Genomic DNA, 23,763 nt, shown 5'->3' with positions numbered 1-23,763 from the left:
AATGGAATGTATTTACAGCATGCCAAATGAGACAGTAAAAGTACTGAACTACAAGCTTGGCTCCTGTGGGAGAAATCAGAGAGAAAATGTACTATTTAAAGTACTCAAATGCATAGTTCAGAGATTGAAAAATCATCTTGTGGAAGATTTAAAAAAATAAAAGAAACATTATCAACCAGTGAACCGATATAATAGGTCCTCTTTCTACAGTCACTTGAACTTCTATAAGGATGCCATTTGTCAGTACCAATATAGTACATAAATCTCAGCCTGTCAGTACTCTTCAGGTCTCTGAGCTTACCAAATACACTACAGTTCAATGTCTATCACAAATACATTCTTAGTATTATTTTGTGCCACAGTTAACTTCTCATTGCAGTGAAGACTATAGTTACCAGTGATGACAGAATTTGGACCCATCATTTGGCCCTATGATACAATTACTAGTTTATGATTAAGAGAGGCGGAGAAGGCAGATGTCATGGCAGCTAAACTCATCTTACCTCTAGAAAATATGAATGTTCCTGCCAGGACAACACTGGGAAACCTGAAACACAGCTGTCTGTCAGGATTCTGATCGCTCTTTCAACAGTTTTAGTAGCCAATATTCTACTGGTCAGAGCACAATAGAAAAGTGGTTTTGTTCATACCATAATCAGAAACAGGCACAGAATGATGTTCATATACATGAATGCAGCATTTCTGAAATCTGTAGAACCTAATGAGTGGATACATACAACTCTACAAATCTTTTGCTATTTTGGAAGAGTCTTCTAGCTTTTACCATAATCTGGAAGTATAGATAATGATCTCTTTCCCTTCTGAAAATCAACCACTGACATTATTTTCCAGGTTCTTTTCCAGGAGTTCCCGGGGCAATCTATGCTCAAGGAATTCTGAAGTGTAACTCCTGAGAAACATACTGTTAGAAACTGAACACTACAGCAAAGATGCCATGCCGACAGCTTTCTCCATCCTCCAAAAGCTCCCAGGACTCCAAAACCTTTGCAGGCAGATCCTACCACAGAAAAGTAATCATGTCCCTCATTGGAACAGTTCAGAACAGTTTTCCTAACAGGATTCTAAAAGGTTTATCCAGTCCCATGACCCCATTGTGTTCTCTATGGATATTTTTTACCGTGTAGGCCAGAGGAATATATACGTAAGTAAAACTGCATGCATATACAAGTACTATATATCAGCCTCTATAAAAAGGCTTCTTATTAACTCAACATCAGCTTACTTAAGGTAAAATTGAAGTGAAAAAGTATGAAATGAAATTCACCAGAAATAGCTAATGAAAAAAAAAGTGCAACCCTTAATTTAGTCTGAGATGACACCTGGCCGAAGGAAATCACAAGAAATGCAATGCTGATGCACGTTAGGGAAAAGCTTATGTCACTTGATAATGTCCTCCCAGGAAGGTGGAACACTGTCTTTAAGCTGTCTTTAATCAGTTCGACATTTTTACTTCATTGCATCTTAAAATATATACTCTTATATCCAGTGCTTAAATTTTACTAACAGGTCCTAATTTAAAGCTTGAATTCGATGAGGTATCAAATCAAAATTTAAATCCAGTTGAAGCTTGCAAAATTTCCCAAGATAATACCGTTCAGGTGTACCACATTTTCAACAGTGGAAAAAAATCAATTTTAGTAATGTTGTTAGGAATATTTTTAAATTGAGAAAATTGTTTAAAAAAACACACAAGAAAAGGTCTTGCAGGCATTTTGAAAAGAGTACTTGCAAAAAATATTTTTGAAGAGTTTTACCAATTTTGCTCACACAACTTCTGAACTTTAGATCTCTAAAATAGTTGCATAAAATTCTTATGGTTTAAACCCTATTGAGCAGTGGAAATGTTTGGTAATGATATTAGCAGGTCATATCTTAATTCAGTAAAAGAAGAGAGAGGTGTTTAAATCTGGCACCATGCTAACTGTACCTAAGGTAAAGTCTCTTGCATATGCTCAAACCTTCGACTACTAAGGAACAACGGTTTCTATGACTCTGGGATTTCTTACTGTGCAATCCAAAATGGCAGTTTTCTCAGACCTAGCTTGGGAATCTCCAAAACAGTGTTGTATTTCAGAGCACATAAATTTGCTACCTTAATACTGTAAGGTGCATCCAACAAATGTTAATTACTAATTACTTGAAATATAAATATTTATAATTTGACAGTGGTTTCCTGCATTATGTTGTTCTACACCACACTGTTGGCAGTATTCTAATTTCAAAATCACAACAAAGAGCTGTTCCATCTTAGGTAGGAATACTTCATTACTGATAAGAAAAATATTTTATTAAGTCTTTTACATATTTATTATTATATTTATCTGTCTCGAGGAATTACTGGAACAGGTAAATCAGTGGATAGGGGATGCCTCTTAGCTATATTTGAACTGAGCCAAATAAGGTCTATTCAACTACACAGACGTTTCAGAAAAATGTTCCATCCTGATTTGGAAACATCAGAAAATGGAGAAACCACAACTGTCTTTGCTAACTTCTTTCAGTGGTTATCAGCCTCATTACTAATAGTTCATTTCTAATTTTATCTGATTTTTATACTGTTTTGTTATATTTTCCTTGGTGGTGCAAGGAAACACACAGCTTCTGGTATTTTTCTCTCTTTGAAGCAACTTACTGATTTTATAATCAAGTTACATACACAGGCTTACCTTCAAACGAAGAATGCCAAAGAGAACTCTCCAGACTGGAATCCTGAAATTCTCTAACTGGCTTTAATAAATTCCAAAAGTGTTAAAGAAAAAAAAAAAGTGAGATCCATAACAAGACTGAGGCAAGGCCAAGAATGGGCAAAAAATTAGGTGAACACGATTTTCTGAAATTGCACGCTCAGAAGGGTGCCTGAACAGATGTTAAGGAAATTAATATTTATACATTGTATAATGCTTCTGAAATTCCATATCCACATTATCCATATTAGGCATCCATTTTTAAGATACTGACTTGAAACAAGGAAGAAATAGTATTACTAAATAAGTATTACAAAGTCTTCCCTATGTTCAGCTAGGAAAAATGTTTAGATCTGAGAGAGGAATTGTTATCAATTTAGTGGGAAATAAGGGCAATAAGAACTCTCTACACCACAGGGAAAACAAAAGATTTTATTCATGTTTCATGCAGAGAAAAAATAGATGGGTCAGAGATATCCTGGCTGTTTATATCTTGTTGGAGGAGATGTCCTCAGCAATTCAGAAACGTTGTAATCTTACCAAAAAATGTATCCTTCCTACAAGTGTTTAATGCTCAATTATTTTTTCTCTCTGCTTACTTAATATTTCACCCATTGTACTTTAATTTTCTATGTATACAGAAACTGAAGAGCATAGTTTCTGTTTTGATGCAAAAAATTCTAAGTTAAATATAAAAGTCCAATATTCAATCTATACATTTACAACCCTGCGATAAAACACAAGGCAAAACAATTGCATGGGTTAGTGACAGTAAAACATCTGGCTAGTTTTCAAAGTTTAGTAAAACATAATGAAAAAAAAATTTATATTGTCAGATCTCGACGACAATAAAAAGTCTTCCATTTTAAAATCAACAAGTAGTAATGTTGTAAATAATGTAAAGAGCACTTGACAGATTATTATCTACTCATCTACACTGAATTCTTCCTAATAATTCAATTTATAAATCAGTACTGTATATTATTATTGTGGGTAATAAGCACCTAATGAGTAACATGGGTTTTAATAATGCTTTGCTTTACAGTCTTTGACAAGCTTGGCAGTAACAGAAGAAATGAAAACAGAACACAATGGAGAATTCCTCCTCTTAAGCCACATCTACTTCACAGTCACAAGTAACTTCTGTGAAGTGCTGAGGTATTTCAAGTTAAATAGACCAACAGAAAATTTTAACTGTCTAGCTACTGCTGCTTGGCTTAATTCAGGCCACTCTTTTACTTCCTTGACAGCAATGTAGACGTGTACCAGAGACTTGTGCTTCATTCAGTCTTTGTAGTTTCTTTCTTTTCTCCTTCTGTCTTTTATTCTCCCCAAACTGGGAAGCTCATGGTAAAGTGAGGCATCAAACTAAAGCTTAAAGCTTAAAACCTAATGTTTGGTGACCCTTGGTGACCCCAAAGATGAATGCTGGTTGATGCATATTTGTTATGCCTGAAGTGTCTAAGCTGTTCATAAACAGCTTATGTAGACATATCTGTAAATATCTCCTCTCCAGTACACAATTTTAGTTAAAGCCAGCAGGTGTACTATTGTGGCTTCAATCACTGTCTGAAGACATTTGTGGGTATCATGAAGTGGGGGGGAAAGTGTGATATTTAGCTGATGAATTCTATCCAGGAGTCTTAAAGTCTTGATTAAGAGAACGAATCAAATAATCTAGGTGAATCCTTCTTTTCACTTAAAAATAGTTTAATTACTAGTAGAGGATTTAAGTCATGGGTGAAGCTGGAATCAGAAACTCTGACATGAGAGGAAAATCAATACAACTGAAAATTAGAAAGAAACAAGGTCCCTGTGCTATATAAGTTTTTCAACCTTCTAAAAAGTAGCCTTAATTCTCAAAACCTTGGCAAATTGCTAATCTGATAAAAGAACTATAAATCTGATCAAAGAATGCTTTAAATGAATAATTTTAATCCCTTTTTATATACATTTTTCAACATTTCAAAATGAAGTCAATTTGAACTGAAAAATGAAAATTCACATTCAGAAATTTTGAAACAGGATATTTCAATAAGTTAAAACTTTTTTTCCACAATATACTTCTAATGGGAATTTTCAAGACCATTCATTTTCACAAGCAGTGCTGCTCTTGTTGAATACTTCAAGTAATGCATTTCATTGAAAAATTCTCAATCAGGTCAAATGGCAATATATACTATTTTCATGATACACAGAAAATGATATAAAAAATAAACACTGTTTGCTTAAACACTCATCAGAATTACCCTACTTGCTATTGTTCTTTGGCTTTTATAGGCATTATTACTCCTCTTATTTATCACTAATAGTATAGGAAAGAAATGTACTTCACCTAATTAGTGGAAGACAGTAAACTTCAATCTTTGGAATTTTTTTCTCTGCAATGGGACTAGTCAAACTACAAATCAATTATTTTTGCTGGCATATTGTCGACTGCTTTCATAAGAATTATGCTTACAGATCTTGAGTATATCTGTAGCAGGTAGAACCTCCCAAAACACAAGAGACTCTTGAATCCTTTGTTTTTATTTATGCAGGAATGAGAGAGAAACAAATTTAAGAAACCTGCACTGAAATCCTAAGTTAATTTCTGAATGGGTCTCCACAACTGCTATTGTCCTTAATATAAATGTACACTGCTAGGGATGATTTCGCCTCTCTATAGAATTTGCTGTACGATAACTGATGTCTGTTTTATCAGTTAAACTGTTTCCAGTTTCAAAGCAAAGGACTAATGCTTTTCCCCTACTAGCTTTTTGCACCTTTTTGCTTCACCTAATTTCTCTTTGCAACCAACTTCATTCACCATTATCATAAAGTCAGTTTCTCTCTTGTGGACAGCAAGCAGAATCACTTTTCTGTTTTACCTTAAATTAACTTCTGTTTCAAGATTTCTCCTCCTAAGACTCCAAAACCTTAAAATGCAGAAAAAATCTTCAAGAAAGAGTGGATTCCGTAGGGTTATTTCCAGGCTCTGCCATTTTATGGCAATGGTTATAATGTTACAGGAGGACAGCAAGACCCTGTATTTCTTTCTGAAGTTTTACTTATTACATTATGTATATATATATATAAATATATATATATATTTAAGTATATATATACACACATATATAAAAAAATATATAGGTATGCTGGACACATTCTTCATACAAAATATAGGGGGATAAGAGCTGGCTGCATAATTTATTTTAGAGTGAGACATTTGCTGTTAAAAAGAAAGCTTTCAATAGAATTAAAAGTCAAATATTTAATGGCAAATGGGTAACTTCATGTAGAGATATTGTATCTTAATGAATAATGACCTATAAACTCATCACTTTATGGAACTGGTATTTGCAATATAAACTGAAATAAAAATATACATTTTATAATTTTTGTTTTGCAGCTCAAAATTTAGGAAATGTAAGATTAAAACCATAAAAATAATAAATCAGTTACGCCATCAATCATAAAACTAAATAATTTCAATATTCCTTTTTATGTGCAAAATATTACTCCCATTTCAATGAATAGCATAAGCTGAAGCTTCTATAAAAATATTTATAGCAAAATACAGCATGAATTTATAATTACATTTAATCAATTTTAGAAAGATGCATCCAATACTTAGACACTGTAAAATTATTTAGAATTAGTCAATTTTACCTCAGTTGCTGCTGAAGTAACAAAAAGTATGATGCAATAGACCTTTGTGACCTGAATGGCATATCTGCTCTCATCTACATAAAGCCCTGTAAATAACCTACAGGTTGTTAGTCATTACTTAACTCAGCATCCAAAATGCTCATTTAGCTCTTCCATATTAATACAATATGCACAGAATATTTGAATTAACCATTAATAACAAGATGCATTTTAAGCTATGTAAGGAAGAGTTACAGAAAAAAATTTTGACTTCCCATGTAAGAACCTTAGAATTCTCTCCATGGAACATACAAACCCCTCTGAAGGAACTCAAAAGTCTTTAATGGATTGTCTTGGGACAGATTAGCAAAGCAGAATTCAGTATCTAACATAAGGTGCTTCCTGGGCCACTGGTGTAGTAAAGCATGAGACAAGGTATGAAATTACTCCATTGTTTTCATTCATCTTCTTTCAGTTGGCAGTCACACTGGCTTCCTTCTGACGTAGTCTTTCTTTCTGTTAAAGAAAAAATAGTTTTATTATAATTTTCCATCTCCTCTCATATTGCCATGATCATTTGGTCTAGAAGACAGAGAAATAAGTCACAGTTCCAGTTTTCCTTAATAAAAAAATGCTTGGAATGCTCAAAGAAGGTTTAAAACTTCAAAACACATTACTTACTGTAGAAAAGCCAAGTTTGTTTTCATTACACACTTGTCAAATACTGTGTACCTTTAAAAACACACTTCTGTAAAGACCAGTGCAGCTAGAGAAAACCAGATACATTTCAAACTCATGCATCTCTAATACCTTCTCATGTCTGGAATGGTTTCTGCTGACATAAAGGCTCTAATTTAGCATTAGCTAGATGATCTTCCTTAATTACCTCTTCCCAGGCGAGGGTAGTCATTCATTATCTCTGCTGCCTGATCCGCAACTGATATGCTCTGCTGGGAATGGAAATAATACCCTGATTCCTTCATGTACATTTCCTTCCCTTGGTCTCTTACCTTCTGGAGTTTGAGAAATGCTTGTCTAACCTATGTGTCTTGCACACAGACAAAGAAAGGATTTATATACAATGCAAATTATTAGACTTCTTACTCTGTTGTATTGAAAACACTGGTGTACAACAAGGAATAAAATGGGGATTTAATCCCTTTTACCAGTATTCCACAGAGAAAACAAGGTTTTTAAGGTTTTGAGAAAACCAGACACTCCAGCCATTGGACAAATATATGCAGTGAAGCATGGAAGAAAATACAAGAGACTACAGTGGAAGGGAAGAAAAAACCACAAAAGCAGCTCTTTTTGTTATCTAAAATAGCAGAGCCATGCCTAGGTACAACTGAACGAAATGTTAAACATAACTGTTGACTACCATAGAACATAAGCTTTAACATTTCTCCTTGGGAAGAAAATCACTCACTGCATTCAAATTAAAAATACTATGCTCTCCAACAACAGTAGAAACCAGCCATCATTCTGAATGACAAGAATGGTGTCACAAAACCCCTTTGGAATGTCATACTGAAAACCAGATCATACCAGGCTAGCTGTAGGATTGATTTTCTTCGTTTCAACTTTCTTCTCTGCAGTTAACTTGCTCACTGATTGCTGAGCCACTTTAATTCTGAAACACAGAAAAGGCGTCATTAGATCTGATGAAATGAAAGGTGTTCTGGCTCTACTTGGTATATACCTTGTAAGAAGTCTCAACAGTAACTTTTGGTTTAGGCACATTAGCCCACAAAAACTGCTTTCTATTCAAAGGCACTTAATAAACTACCAAAAGTAGATCAAAGTACATTTTCAAATAGAGAAAATCAAAAGCAAAAGGACAGCTTGTCTGTATTGCTCCCTGAAAATGTCATCGGGAAAATAATTTCTCTGTTCTTGCAGAGTCTGGATTTTATGGACTATCTTTCCTACCAAAAAAGCTGTGCTATCAAGGCAAAAAGATCCTTCTCTGAAAAAAAGAACTCTAGCTGGCTTAATTTGTCATACACATAGGATATGCTATTTTAGCAGGCCATTTGCCAAGCTACACGTTATATTTCCTCTGAAAACCTTGAAATGAAAGCATCTGCCAGTTTTTCATTGATGTTTTCTGCGTTGCTTTAGATGGAATCAGCCTCACTGATGTGACAATAGGAGGTAAAAGAGCTTCTTGTCTCAGGGCAGTTAAAGCTGTCTTATATACAGCTACAAACTGGGCTGCCGAAAGTACTGTAGAGACAAGGGGAAAGAACACATCTGATTCCTCTGCTTCTTGCCTTCTGCTCTCAGGGTCTTGCATACAGAACCCTTCTTTCTGTGGGGATTTAACAGGAAAAACTCAATGAGGAGTTTAATGAGGAGGAAAAGGAGAAACAGAATTAAAGGAACAGGGACTTGACTCCTGTATGGACAGGAAAGTGCACAGGAAATTACATGTTGAACAGTGATAAAAAGGAAAGACAATTCTAGGCTCCTAATAGAGGATCTGCTAAGTGCCTCTATAATACTGACGGTATCTACAGCTACTTTATAATTCTATATACAAAATGCAAAAGGAAGGAGGTTGGGAGTGAATTTTTACACGCAAGGAGAAATCAGCAAATCAATTTTCAGTAATGTACACCATGTCAGTCTTTTACTAGAAGCAACACATTTCTTGGCACTCTTGAACTGAAAAATTCTACTTTCTTCTCCTATTTAACTTCTTCCACTAGCAGAAATAATTGCTATGGCCAGTGAAAAAGTATTTAAAATACCATGTCCAGTTCAAACCACTTTTGACACACTCAATTTTTGAGGAATTTTGGAAGAAAAGCAAAAAGGAAAGTGGATTATAGCTGCAATTACTGATGTGTACTTCCTTGCTGTAACAATAACAGCAAGCTGGATTCTTTCTAAAATACGGAACACATTCATAAGTTCATTAATGTCTTTATCTATGTTGGAAATGTTATCAGTGTTGGAAACAAAAATTTATTCTCTTATTTTATATTTTAGAAGCTGGATAATTCATGGTGTTTTCTTACTTTCCAGTGCTGAAGAATAGGAGGAAACAGTTACACTACTTCCAACTAAACTTATTTTCAGCACTGTTTAGCTGCAGTGTTGATTCAAGCTATAACTACACCCTCAAATACACAGTATGAAATTATTATTCTGTACATTTTTTAAATACAGCTGGTGTATTTTTAGACCTTAATTAGTGTTCCCTGTTTCCACATGTAAACAACTATGTGACAACACACCATTCCATCTTTTTATTTTTGGTAATCTGCACAGTTTACTTCTTAATGCTGGATGACTGCACCCACTGGACAGCAGGCTATTCCTCACAGCTACAGTGTTTATGCAAAGATGATGATGGATTTCAAGACAGTCTTCAGGCTCAGCAGAATCACACCAAGTGATCAACTCTTCCCTATTTTGAGCACACTTTCTATTTGATCACATTCTCTTTGGTCCTAGAAGTGTTTTCAAATGTCTGGAGTCCACACTTTCATCCAAAGGGAGAATTACAGGGATTACAAACTTTTAGACTTAAAAAGAAAATTATGCTTCTCACTACTATAGGCTTAGTTCTGTGTATTTTATGACGTATTTTCACTACTTCTACAAAACCTGGATTTGTAAAAATAGAATGAAAGATGGGGACAAATTTTAAGCAGGGCCTATTGTAAAAGGAAAAAGGGTAATGGTTTTAAATTAAAAGGTCAATTTAGATTAGTTATAAGGAAGAAGGTTTTTACAATGAGGATGCTGAAACAGAACCAAGCCCTGAGATGGAGGGCCACAATCTACAGTTCACAGTGACAAGGACAGTTTTGGACAGAGAGGACTGGAGACGAGAAGGGATGACAGAGTAACTGAGCCACAAGAGACAGGGGTGACTGCACACTTGAGCAGCTTGTCCGGAGAGGCTGTGGAGTCTCCCTCATTAGAAATATTCATGAACTGTCTGGACACAATCCTGTGCCATGTGCTCCATGATGACCCTGCTTGAGCAGGGAGGTTGGACCAGGTGAGCCACTGTGCTCCTTTCCAACCTGACCCATGGGATAACTTAGCAAGCAATCACGAGGCCAAAACATTATGGAATGCAGGGCCCTTAAGACTTCAAGTCTGATGACCTGTAACATGGATTGTTCAAGAGAAAAGCTGTTCTCCTTCAACTGTGATCAGAAGTCAATACACCTTAATGAATGAACATTAACACACATTAGCACACAATATGGAAAAACATTGAATTAAATTAACAAAACTATGTATTTTTAAATATGAGAACCACGACTCCAATACTGCATATGTATCCTTACTATAATCAATGGGGATGTAACTGGCTTTTTCCTGCCTCTATGTGACAGGTGGTGTCTTCCTCTTTAAATTGGAAAAAGCCAAGCCTCTTAAATTAGAAGTTATTAGTGAAAAAAAAAGACATTATTTTTATTAAAAACTATTTTTATTTTGTACCTAGGGATACAGAAACCTAATCTAAATATAAGCCTGTGTTTATTATAAAGAAGTTTCCTTTGTAAGCTCAGGAAAATATATTTTTCCCTTACAGGAAAACATATTACCAAACCAAGGACTAACTAGATAAACTGAGTATCATTTTCACCTCTGCTTTCCACTCAAGTCAGACAGAAGGCAATGTGAACTGGCACACTCCACCCTCTGAAATTCCCCAGTTCAGAAAACCAAAATAGTAAACGAATCAATTGCTATTCACATACTCATGCTCTGGCCCTGTTATTGTGCGACAACAGAGACCAAATTATCTGGTTCTCTCTCAGCTTCTCAATAATCTGGAAAAATCCATTCCTTTCGCTTCTACAGCTCTTTTCATGCAGCTGGTGGGTTATGTGGATAGCTGTGGGTTAGGAAATAGCTTGGCATGACAAGTTCTGTGCCACCTGAGCTTCCCATGACTAGAACTTTAAACTTCTCCCACATGGCTGTTTTGGCATAAGGAAATGTTGTGCAAACAAAATTTCAGATATGGGTGGAAATGAATAAGTGGAGGTAGCTAGAGTCAACATCAACTGTTCAGTCTAGAGCCAAGCTGCAGTCCAGATTCTTAACACAGCTGAACAGTGACTTTCCTCAGGACTATGAAAAATCTCCAGAGTTCAAATTCCTTTCATGCGTTAAATACCTTTCTACTCTCAGCCCTATTTCTGTATGCAGCTCATAAACTAAACCTCAAGTCACAGCTCCATTTCCTGAAAACTGTTAGCCCATGAAATAGAATAGGTTAGATTTCAGTATCAAAATTTTCAGAAGATAGATAGATGTTTGTCTACTACCTGACCTGGCAGATGATTTTACAGAGTATTTGGCTAGCTTGAAAATTAGGAGCCTTATACAAGACTATGAAGTTTGAATGTTGCCACTTCTATGTGTTGTACAATACAATTGCCTATCAAGCCTTCAGGCCTAAATCTTCTGAAAATAACTTGGTTATTACTGATCAAATATTTAGATTTAATTTAGAATAAATTTTTCTAACTAAATCACTAAAATACATTAAAATGTATGTTGTCAGAGGATTTTGTCATCAAACCACAAATTGCCAATATGTTTAATATGTTTATTTTTATTCTGGATGTATCAGACAGTGGTTTATCTACAGATATATATACAAAGCAAGTGAGATTATTTTATCTCTGTAGTAACAAGGAATAAAAATTGTTTATTTTTGATTTTAGGAAAGTTGGTGCATAAGAAGAACCAATAAGAAGAGAACAAAAATATATTTCAGTCCATCTGAGATGGCCACTGGCAGATATTTAGGAGTATATAGACAGCCAAAGCCTACAGTGATAATCCCCAGAATGCTTTTGCAGCTGGGAACTCTCTTCATGTGTAAGCCCCTCATAGATTTTACTAATATAATTTTGCATTGTCACCATTTAGAAGCAATGCAAGCTTTTGCTGCCTGTGATATCTTCAGACAAAGTGTTTTCTGTTTTCAAGATGAAATATATAATTCTGTTCATTAAATAATGATCATGTCTTCTCCAGCTATTGAAACAAATTTTGGTTCTGTTTTTGATTTCTGAATTCTGACCTCTTTGTATGCATATTCAATCTGAAAGAGATTACTTTGTCCAGTACTGTAGCCATTATAGCAATCTTATCTTTGCAAGATTCAGCAGTGAGATAAATTAAGTGCAACAATTTCTTTCTCATTTTAATTATTTAATATTTAAAGGGACACAGGCATAAACACATTATTATTAAAATATAATTTAACACATCTTGAATTGATTTATGGATGGGCATTCACATATATATGTATAATGGATTAAATTGTTATAAATACATATTTGTTTTGGTTCTGAATTCATAGACATGCAAATAAAATTAGTAGTTAGAAAAGGAAGTGACAGTGGAAATATATGCAATCTACCTTGCTGTAAGTGCTTTACTGCCAAAACCTCCAACTTTTTAGTCTTCAATTCAGTTATCATCTCAAAATTTCATAAACAGAAAAAAACATAAAAGCAGTTGATGTACCTGAATGCATACACATTGTAAATTATAAAACAAAAAACCTGGATTTTGATCCAAAACAGCACCAAAAAAAGTTTGCAACAGTTTTGTCACCGATTATGTGATTGTCAACGCAAATTTTATTTCACTGCACTTAAATTCTGGTATTGAAGGGAAAGTAAACTGTCATCATATGGTTTGGAAAATTGTTTTCATTTTATGCCTATAGTCATTTATATATTGTATTGTATCATATCATATATCATATAAATCATATCATATCATAGTTCCTTATTTATCTGTAACTCTGTCTTGCATTCCTAAATAATGTACAAATTTTGTCCAGGAAAGAAACAATGACTCAACTATATTTTGCAGGCAGCTAATCTATTTTCATGGTTAAGTTAAATACAGGGCAGCTCAGTTGAAGTGTTTCCTTTAAGGAAAAATCTCATTAGATTTCTACAGTTGTGTTACATTTGGGAGCCAAGTAGCTTTAAATGAAACAGCCTCTTTGCAGCTGAGACTGTCATGTAGTTAAAGACAGAACTCTTTTTTCCTAAAATTCAGAGACTTTAAAGTTGTCTTTTATACAAGGCAATGTAGTTAGTTTGGGACATAAAATTTTATTTTTGCAATCATAGATATTTTGATCTATATTTACTATTATTAAATTTAAGCTAATACATTTTTAATGATTCATTTTGTTAATGTTAATTCTGCATATTATAACTAAATTTTTAATTTTATGTGTCATATTCTTGAGAGACAAATCACAATCCACTATTAAAATTTCTATATAAATGTAGATAATTAGCTAATTTCTACACATTTTACAGTGGGTTTCTTTAGCTCCTGAAATTTGAAATGTATTCCAATTTGAAACATGTTCACATAATGATATCAATGCCTCAGCTTCAGAACCTAAGTTTGCAATTACTGACTTATATTGGTGCTTCTTCCTCTTTAAAACTTCCTTTAAAACAAAATAAGGGTTCACAATAAAAAAGTCCTTTTTCCTTTTTTTTGAAAATTAAATTGCAATATTTAAAAATGCACAACAAATAGCGCATCCAATTAATTAGCCAGTTAAGGAAAACAGCTGTCCATTCCTGTCATTCTAAGGTTTTTAGTTACCAATGTGCACGACTCTTAACTTGCTTTCAAACTCTTTTGGACAGCAGCTCATTAACTGTTAGTTTCATACTTTGTTTAAGAGGACCATTACATGATCAAGACTTTAAAAGACATTCTCAGGTGACAAAAAAAGCTTTTCCACCATTCTAATCTATTGATTTCACTAGTTTTTCTTTCCAGTAGCACAATAGAGAACAATTTAGAATGATGAAAACAGCTCTTCTGTCATTCTAATTTACTGTTTACTCAAGGCTCCTCATTTTAACAGCTCATCATCTTGATGAATCACGTGAATTTTGAATGTAAAGGACAATGAGCTGTCCTTTGAGACTCGGAAACTTTGTAAAAATAGTTTGAAGTGAGCTCTGAAAAACAGTCTATATGACCCAGAAAGCCTCAGCACTTGGAAGTGTTACAGTAACTGCTGCTCTGCATTTTACTGGTATTGCTTTACGTGTAACAAGAATGAAGGCATCTGTCAGAAGAACTGATGACATATTTTTCTGTGTTCTTATCTGTGGATTTGACTACTGAGACAGGTATTAAACTGCATTAAATTCTCACCTCACCTGAGCATGAAAACACAGAATATAGCAGTCTATTTACAAAGATTTCTGAGTTATTGTATTTAGATAGTTAAGAAGCTATGTACTGTTAAGGCATTTCAAATCGATTTACTTGAAGGGATCATTGTGCACCATTAGGAAGGTGCTAATTACATAAAAAGGAAAGGATATATAATCTGGGTGTTATTTTGTCCTTGGGTAGTTAATTTCTATTCCTCCTAACTGCCTTTGGAATAAAAATAAGTCATGATCCAGCAGAAAATATATCCTTGGGATGATCTCTATCATGACCACAGCAATGTGCCTGGGACTTTTTATTTTATACAGTTTTTACCATGTAAACCAAATTTGTGTATTGATTTAGATGAGGAAGGAAATAAAAGATTCTTTGTAAGTGTTTGCAGTTGTCAGCTTACAAAATCAATCAATAAATGACACAAAAAGCTACAACTTTCAAGTGTTTTAAAACTCTGAGATCTGTAAAACAATGCTGGTAAGGCTGATAATTAAGAATTCGTAACTTCTACATCTAGTCCTTCAAAAATGTACTTTATATGAACCTATGAGTGTACTACTTTTGCTTGTTCTTTTAAAGACATTTTAATCTAACTGTCAGCTTGGAATAAACGCCTGGATTTAAATTTCATGCTGAAAATAAGTGCTCCATTATTTTCCAAAGAATGACTACATTACCACTCCAGGTCTTTTCAAATTAATTGTAATATGCTGAGCATGATGCGCTTGTAGTAGAATTGCTTTTTTTGGATAAAAGTTTCTTTAAGAAAATCAAGAAAATAATTGAAGGTTTTAGGTTTTTGGGTTCTTTTACTCTAACTAATAAAATCAGGAGACTGTTGTGAGATCTAGCGGCAAGTAGTTTGATGTCCTCAGCAGGACACCAAAAGTCAGAAGTAGTGCTGTAAATTCAGTGTGGGGCTTCGACACTATGCTAAGTGTGGCCTGAATCTCTGGGGCTTCCCTTTGATGCAAGTGCAGTATATTAACTGGAAAAGCATTCACTTTTATTTGTCTGTACTGTCTGCGACAGCAATATCGCCTCATTTAGGCTAGTTCAACATGAAAATGCACAGAGAAGCAATCTGTTATAAATTAGCACAGCTCTCCTTTCATTTTACTAGCTAGTAATTGGAAGGGGTTACAAAAGTGTAATTTATCAGATTATATGTGTTTATCTTTTTGTGGGGACAGCATGCCTTTGGTGAATTTTCCTACGCACCCTGAGGGAATAATCTTTCCTTGATGTCCATTAGATCTGAAAGAAAACAATGACGCCTGTGAAATATAGGAGTATAATTTGTTGGGTTTGAGAAGCAGCAGTTTCCCAGACATCTAAAATGGTATTAATGACTTTATTAGAACCTTACCGTTCCTTGGAAATGCTTTTGCTCTCTCGTTTCCAAATTGTCTTGAAGTCACTGCAGAATTCGTACCACACCGTGAAAACGTAGTTTGGTGTGATCTCCTTCTCGCCAGGCTTTGGCTTTATCCCAAAGTATCCCACAGTTTCTTCAAAGCTGCAATGGAGGGGAGAAGAAAAAAAACCAGCCAACACATAAGCCCACTGGGGAAACAGTTTCTCTGATTCAGTAGTCGAAGCTGGTAATTACAATAATTTCTCCTTAGCCTTGTAAGTTACAGCAGCAATTCATGCTAAGTATAACTAACCTTCCAACACCCACCTCTTTTCCAGGAGGATAACTTACAGATGCACGAACCATCATAGAGACCTGTCATGCTAGCAAATCATGGGCATTCAATTATAACAAGAAAAACTTAACTTCTTGAATTACAGGAAGTGCTGCAATATAGTTATTTATTTCATTCTGCTGCACTCCATGAAGATCTTATTCTACCATTTATCTTTACTGAAGGACTACGGAAGAGTAAGGAAAAAATCTCTAGGTTTGGTTGAAAATAATCTTCTAGTATCTCAGGAGAATTGGGAGTAGCAACAACTACGTCACAGACAGTGCCAACAGTAATTTTGCTAAACTTTTACTGAAAATAATCTCCTCCCACATGTGTCAAAAACCAATTAATTTTACAAAAATACACTGCCAGTATTTTAATGCTTTAAAAAAGATTTTTATAATGTGTCTGTTACTGAAGTGCTATACAGCTGGATATTTCCAAAGTAGTCTTTTATTCCAGACAATATTTCCAAGAGCACTTTAACTGATTGTGCATTTTTAACCTTTATGACATTGCTTTGTATAGATAAAATGGAACAACCCACATGACAGGTACTTATATAAACAAAAGTGTGTTCACTTTGTTAAAGTTGAATCACTTTTCTCTGCAAAGTAGATGCAACAATTCTGAAACATTTGGTAATATTTATTAAAAACAATGCTATAATTTAAAAGCAAAAGTAACAACATATTTAAAAATCAGTAGTATTTCTTTCTTCTTTAGAGTTGTGAATAGGTTCTAAATCTAAACACAGGGGATGTAAATCTTGAAAATAAAATAAATAATCTTGAAGACCTGTAAGGAGTCTCCAACTATTCTACACTTGTTACGTGAGCCATGGATGCAGCTTCAGCATCTTTCTTCATTTATATTTGCATTTGCATAGTCCACATTACATGTTTTCATATGGAAATACCAAGGTTAGGCTCAAGGTTTCTTGACTTAGTTTGGAATTAAAGCTCTTTAACTAGGCTTGAAGAATATAAAGTATCCATCAAAAACTAAAGAAGCTATCCCTCCAAAATAAAGCCATATATACTCCAGCTACTTCATTAAGAAGCTTGGATTTTAGCCACATGAGCCAATATGCTCTGAGTTTTTCTTTTTCATACTTTTAGGAAACCATGCTGTACAATATCCCATATTGCTCAATGTAAGCTATTATAATAATAGATTTTTTAAATCCTCATATATGATAACCTTAACCTTTTACATTTCTTACTAGGTTTTGGATGAAACATTTAACTAAATTTCAACTTAACTGATGTTCCATATTTAAAGAATGAGAATGAAATACGTGTGTGTAAGTCCATAATACCCAGAGTTAATGAGTAATTGCAGTGACACTATGAAGAGAAAAATAAATAAATAAATAAATCTAAATACATAAATGTAATACAGCTTTAAATATCTGTGTAACACATTTTGGTTTTCAAACTCCAAAAATATAAAACACCTTAGACATTATTACATGGTTAAAACCATTTATGTCTACTGGGCAATGTAATTTGCATTACATTCACTTGGGCCAAACACTCCTCAGCTGTTCATAGCACTTTGACTGGGATAGCTGAGGCAAGAGCTGCAAGAACAGAGACTCTTCTCATGTTTGCTTCACGTAACAGCAGCTCCAGGAACGTTGTGCACTCTTTTACCTAACAGAACCCTTCATCATCCCAGCTGCAGTGTACAGAGGTGAGATCCTGAAATCCTGCACAGTCTGTCTCTGCCTCCAACCTGACACTTCTCATCTTCTCTTCCTTTCTTCATCGGTCTGTCTGCCACTAGTACTGCTTTGCTTTCACCCACCTTAATTCGGCATCCTGAGCCACTTTCTGCCTTTTAAAAATAGCAATTTAAAATACTGAGTATTTAGTCAGCAATTAAAAACCCAAACTCTGTGTTGGACAACTAATTTCCTAAGTCAACTGCAAACTGGATGCAGCTTCATACCCTGGAGAGTCTATTCTACTCTTGAAAGGTGGCAAAGCAGGTAGAAAATGAAGGAGCCTTATGCTAAGGAAGTTAGGTTTGTAGCTAAGTAGAGCCAGTCAGACTCTTGAAATGACAAGGTAAAGCCCCAGCTGACATCAGCCAGTTGTTCAGCCAATATTTAGGCATCTTCTGCAAGCAGATGGGTACAGTTAACTTGAACTGCATTTGGGAAGTGCCCCTTATCTGCCTCTTCCTGACTGCATAGGAAAACTAACTGAGGTGTCTCAAGTGGAGTGAGTATGGTCTGGGAAAAGTACAATTAAAATTCAAATTACCACAGATCTGCCTTCAGTGACCAGGAAGAAAAAAATATTCATAGGAAGTTAAAAATTAATTTACCCCAGTTTATTTATAGCAAGTCCATAGCTAAGATGGATGTTTCACTCACAAAAACTATAAATTGGTAAACAAAATGTATTAGTGTTGTGAGGTGCCTCAGGGAGGCAAAGATTTCGTTTCAGATAAGCACTGTTAACGTGAGAGGCTTGGCTGTAAGCCAAGCTAGCATGAATTTTAACCTCCTGCTCTGGAGGATGAGCATTGTGAGCCCTGGATGAAGTTATCCCACCCCAGATCTCTTGGGAGGAGTGGCCCAGGAGTTCTGATTGGGTTTGAGCCACTGGGGGTTTTTCCCCTGTTGTGTTTCTAGTGGTCCCTAACCCTAAAGTCCACCCTCAAAGGTGGAGACCCTCAAGGGTTCTGTTCCTCAAAACCCCTCACCCTGCCTTGCTCAGAGCTTTCTGTCTCTGGATCTGAGTTTCTTCCCATGCTAAATAAATGGTTTCATGAACAGGGGCCCGTCTTGTTGGTATTACATGCTGGTTCCCAGAAACTGTAGCTTCCCTGGACATGATCCTGCAGTTGTGGACTGCAACATATTAGTAATATTAACTTACTGAATATTTTACTATCCATCTATAAATCAATTAATCTCACTATTGCCGTACTTTGACTCCTCTGGCCTAAGTGAGGCACACAAATTCAGGCATTAAAAACACTGGGATTTCAATGGCTTCTTAGTGCTGTATATTAAGTGCTGAAAATGTTTAGTGATGAAGAAATACATTTTTATGTCATAAAGTAGTTAAACAGTTATTTATCTAGTCTGTAAAACCCCCATTCAGTTCAATGCTGACAGTAATTAAAACCTCAAACACAATACACTATTTGGATAAAAACACAAATGAAGTTTTTCCTGGAAGATTACATTAAAGTTTTTCAGAAAATATATTATTTCTTTGAAACATAGATCCTTTTTGCCATTAAATGTAATTCCTAAGTTAAATAATACCTTTGGTCAAAATAAACTGTTAAAAAACACTGGCAAAACCTTACCATTTTTGAGCATTTTCCAAGCTGTTCTCCTCTTTTTTCCGTTCTTCTTTAGCTGGAAATGAAAAACATTTTAAAGGTATAAATTACTGTCTTACTGTTTTAGAGATCCCACATATTAAACATTTCTTATTTTCAAAATGGCAAAGTTTTTATACTAAGTGCAATAAAAGTGGTAAACACTTGCTAATTTTCCATTTTTATTTATTTCTTATATACAAGGAATATTTCTACTGTACCAATAAAGTGTATTGGATTTGAAAAGTAATTTAAAATCTGTATTATAATGTATAGTGTTAAGAATGAATTGAATAAAATGTAAATAATTAAACTGCACTTTCAGATTTCTTACAAAGAAAGTAATTTGTGTTTGTTTCTTTATTGTTGCAGGTCAGAACTTACAAATTAAAACATGTCTCTGTAGCATAAATGACTGGAAGTTCAAGTGGAATTGAACAGGTACCAAACATACTTAACACCAACTGTTCTATAGAGCTATCACGTTTTGTTCTGGAAGCTGGAAAGTGAAAACACATGTAGTAGGTTTTAAATGTATGGTATGTACATGATTTTTTTTTTTTTTTTTTTTGAAAAATAAGCCAAGAGTTTGAAATATGCTTAGTGAATCTGAGCCTCTCTATTACAAAATGCTCACATGAACTCCTTAAAAGGATTTGATTTGCAAAAGACAGGCATTCTCTGCTACTGAGAATGTTACCTGGATACTCAAAGCAAAACCACTAGTTTTTTGTTGATCAGGTCTTCTTAATACAGAGAAGCAACTTCAGCAGATTACCACATATATAAAATAATACTATAGTGGAAAAGTTATTCCTACTCCACATTAAAATACTCCTGTATGTGGTAATGTTAATATCAACAGAATTCAGACACTTTTTTTATACAAAGATAAAGAACTTAATCTTTTTGCATCTCTGTCTACACGAGTGCCTTGTTTAAATACAGTTACAAACTTGAGTTCACAGACAAGGCCATTGTGAGACTGGTCCTGAATGACTCCATTTCATTATAAGGCTACTGAAAAAGAGCTTTGCACTATGACAGTTTAAAATGAAAATAAAAATTGATTGCTTCAGCACGTTTGCTGTTAACAAAACCAGTTAATTTCAACTTTTACGTTTCACTGCATTGGGTAAATGTGTTGAAGATATTTATTCCTATTATTTCAATATGGCAAATAGCCAGAAACAATCTTATGTGCTCTTTGCAAGGAAAGCAATTAATTCCACATGATTAGGTTCTCCACCTCAAATCTCAGTGGCAAGACAGCTGCAAGTGAAATATATAGGGCAGCTCTGATTTATTGCATTCATCTCAAGGTCCCAAAAACTTGCATACAGTTAACCCAATATACTTATTTTCATTTTATACCATTAAAAGTAGAAAACATAGGTTGAAATGCTAATGATTCATAATGATAGAAAATTACCTACATAAGCTGAACTGTGTAAAAATTGTACAATTCACTATTCTATCAATAATTTATTTCTGGTTTTCAAGGAGATGGAAAATTAAGCAAGGCAAATTTCCCAACATAGCTACATTTCCAGGTACAACAGAAACAGTATCTTCAGGTTCCTACATATGAAACACAATAACTAACAAGGACAACATAGCTAGGTGGCAAGAACTGATTTACTGTTTTTAATCTTATGAGTACAGGATAAGGAAAGGCAGTGGAAAGAAATTTTAATTTTTTTATACAAAGTAAAGAAAAAAGGTGTGACTTTTAGGAAGAAACACACACAGATTTAATTAATATATCAGTGTTTGTATATCAATAAAAGGGAAAACAGAAAGGAAGAAAATAGCTGTATTATATGGCAAACAGTATTTTCTGTATTTTTAACTGGAAACATGTCCACCCAGGAATTGTTTAAAAGCATTTATCTGAAATATAGATGTTGAGACTTCTTAAGAAAATAAATTAACAACTCCACATAACAAATCCTATAATGTGTAAGACAAGAAACCAGAGCAATTATCTTCCATAAATTTTCTTAACTAATTTTCCACTCAAAATTTGCAATATCCTGCTCTTTTTCTCCCCTTCTACAATCTGCAATGACTAGCACAATCAATGTTGTCACTATAGGTTTCCATGAAACAACATATTTTCCTCCGCAGTCTTCAAAGCCCCATAGTCAAGATATGAATCCTTATGTGGAGTTACTGAAGACAATTCAAATGAATTACATATAAGAAAAAACTTATTTATTTTTATTTCTCTAGCAACCCCATATTTGCGTGCAGATGATTTGCTTTTTGCAGGAGTGGAATGATATAGTCCCCTCACCCTTAGACCACACGTTTGATTTAAGTTCCATCAAGTTAAGAATACATTAACAGCCATATGAGACTGGCACAGGGATTCATCCAGCCTAATATCCTGTCCCTGGCAGGCACTGAAACAGATGCTCAGTTAGAATTATGAACCAGGACAAACATACTTCCCCCAAGTGTACTCTCCGCCTCTGAGATTCTGTAGCTCATGCGAACGTTTCCTGCATTTAATGTCATTGTAATGCAATTCTCAATGGATTCTCCTTCAAGAACTTGCTCACTCACAGAAACTTTTCATCTTCTACAACCTGCTGTGGCAAGTGTTCTATAACCCAACTATATGCAGCACATTTTGTTTGTTTTGAAGTGGACACCTGGTATCACTCTTGTATCAGAGAAAACCTGCCTGCAGTGAGCATTGAAATATGGTGTCTGTTGGCATGAGCTTTTTGATTAGGATGCTTTTGAAGCAAACTTCCTCACTGTCTCCATTTACTGATCATTGATTTGTTTTGCAGGTAGGGTTTGGTTGTGAACTGATTTCCATTAGGAGAAAACTAAACAGGAAACTCCATAGCAAATGCACTCCAATATTTAATAAGGACAAAAGGACCAAAGTAACATTTGGGCCTTCAGACATCTATGAACACATGAGGTAGACGATCTTATGAATTTGCCTTATGAATTAGATATTTGTGATGACTTCCTTTTACTGAAATGCAGAAGTCAGCAGGAACATTAACATTAGATTAAGATTAGATTAAGACAGTTTAAAAAGTGAAGTAGTATTAGAGTGAAATGGTAAAAAAATCCTCTGATTTATTCTTTCTACATATTCTACTTGTTGAGGATGAGAGAGTACATGAAAGACTATATTGAAAATGAGGAATTACCAAAAAAAATTTATTTTTAACAGGTCTAATGTATGCACAACAGCTTCCAGTTACAACAGAACCAATACCTCTTCATGCATCAGGCTAGTATGAAATAGATCTCTAAAGAACAAAGGAAAGAAAATGCAGGATACCAGCACAGAGTGAAAATTGAGAAGGTCAGTAACTAACAGAGGCAAGCAGAGAAGGATGATGCACTAAGAAAAGTGCAGAGAAACGCAAAGAAAAACAAAGAAAGAAAAATGGGTAGCCACAACAACACAAAAATTTCTCTGTTACTTCTGCCCCTCTAGTGAAAATTTTAACATTCATTGAGTCTGACTGGACAACTTTTCTGGTATTTCTCTCTGACCTTAAATATATGAACACACATAAGAAGGATAATTCACTGAAGTGTATTGATTTAGTTGGACACATTACAGCTTTTCTTTTATTTTTCAGTATTTTACTACTTTCAGGATTGAAAGATCTGATGCATAAAGTTTGTAAAAATCTTCTAAGCACTTTGGAGCAGTGGCAAGCTTCAAAATTACAAGGAAATTGTAACAACTAGCTGTTAGGATGGAGATATCAGAACTATTAATTTTATATTCCAAGACTGAGTTCATGTGACTCCAAAATACATGCATCAAGAACTTTAAGAGACTGCTTTGTAAATGATAGTGTTTTCTGTATAGGAAAAACACTACCCTAAAACGAGGTATTTGCTTTTTCTTTTTTTTGGCCTTGAGGAGGGAGTTAGGTCTTTTCTGACTCACGCCTTCCAATCAGTAACAGTTAAGATTAAGACAGAATCTATGATAAGACATAGACAAAAAAAAACCCCAACCAAAAGTCAACCTTTAAAGCAAACAAAACCAACCAACCAACCAAAACAAAAGCCCTACTGCCATTCCTCTTGGAACTTTATAAAGCCTGGACAGAGACTGTTAACAGTGACAAAAGGTTATTATGACATTTCTAGTCTCACAGGAACCCACCTTCTTCATTAGTCAA

At 34.6% G+C, this 23,763-nt stretch overlaps 1 protein-coding gene across 1 annotated transcript in view; it reads right to left on the bottom strand.

Annotated features, from left to right (window-relative positions):
• Positions 1-3,053: 3,053 nt before the first annotated feature.
• FMN1 (formin 1) overlaps positions 3,054-23,763 on the bottom strand; it is a 131,132-nt gene continuing 110,422 nt past the window's right edge. The window contains exons 14-17 of the mRNA XM_058829352.1: positions 19,574-19,625; positions 15,916-16,065; positions 7,884-7,968; positions 3,054-6,851 (exon numbers count right to left, since the gene is read on the bottom strand). Coding sequence (XP_058685335.1) covers positions 6,807-6,851; positions 7,884-7,968; positions 15,916-16,065; positions 19,574-19,625 — 332 coding nt within the window. The 3' untranslated portion in view covers positions 3,054-6,806. The remainder of the gene's footprint in view (positions 6,852-7,883; positions 7,969-15,915; positions 16,066-19,573; positions 19,626-23,763) is intronic.

This window comes from Poecile atricapillus, chromosome 1 (genome assembly GCF_030490865.1).
Source record: "Poecile atricapillus isolate bPoeAtr1 chromosome 1, bPoeAtr1.hap1, whole genome shotgun sequence".
Taxonomy (NCBI): domain Eukaryota; kingdom Metazoa; phylum Chordata; class Aves; order Passeriformes; family Paridae; genus Poecile; species Poecile atricapillus.
The sequence above is the reverse complement of the archived record's forward strand: the minus strand, read 5'-3'. Positions and strand labels throughout refer to the sequence as shown.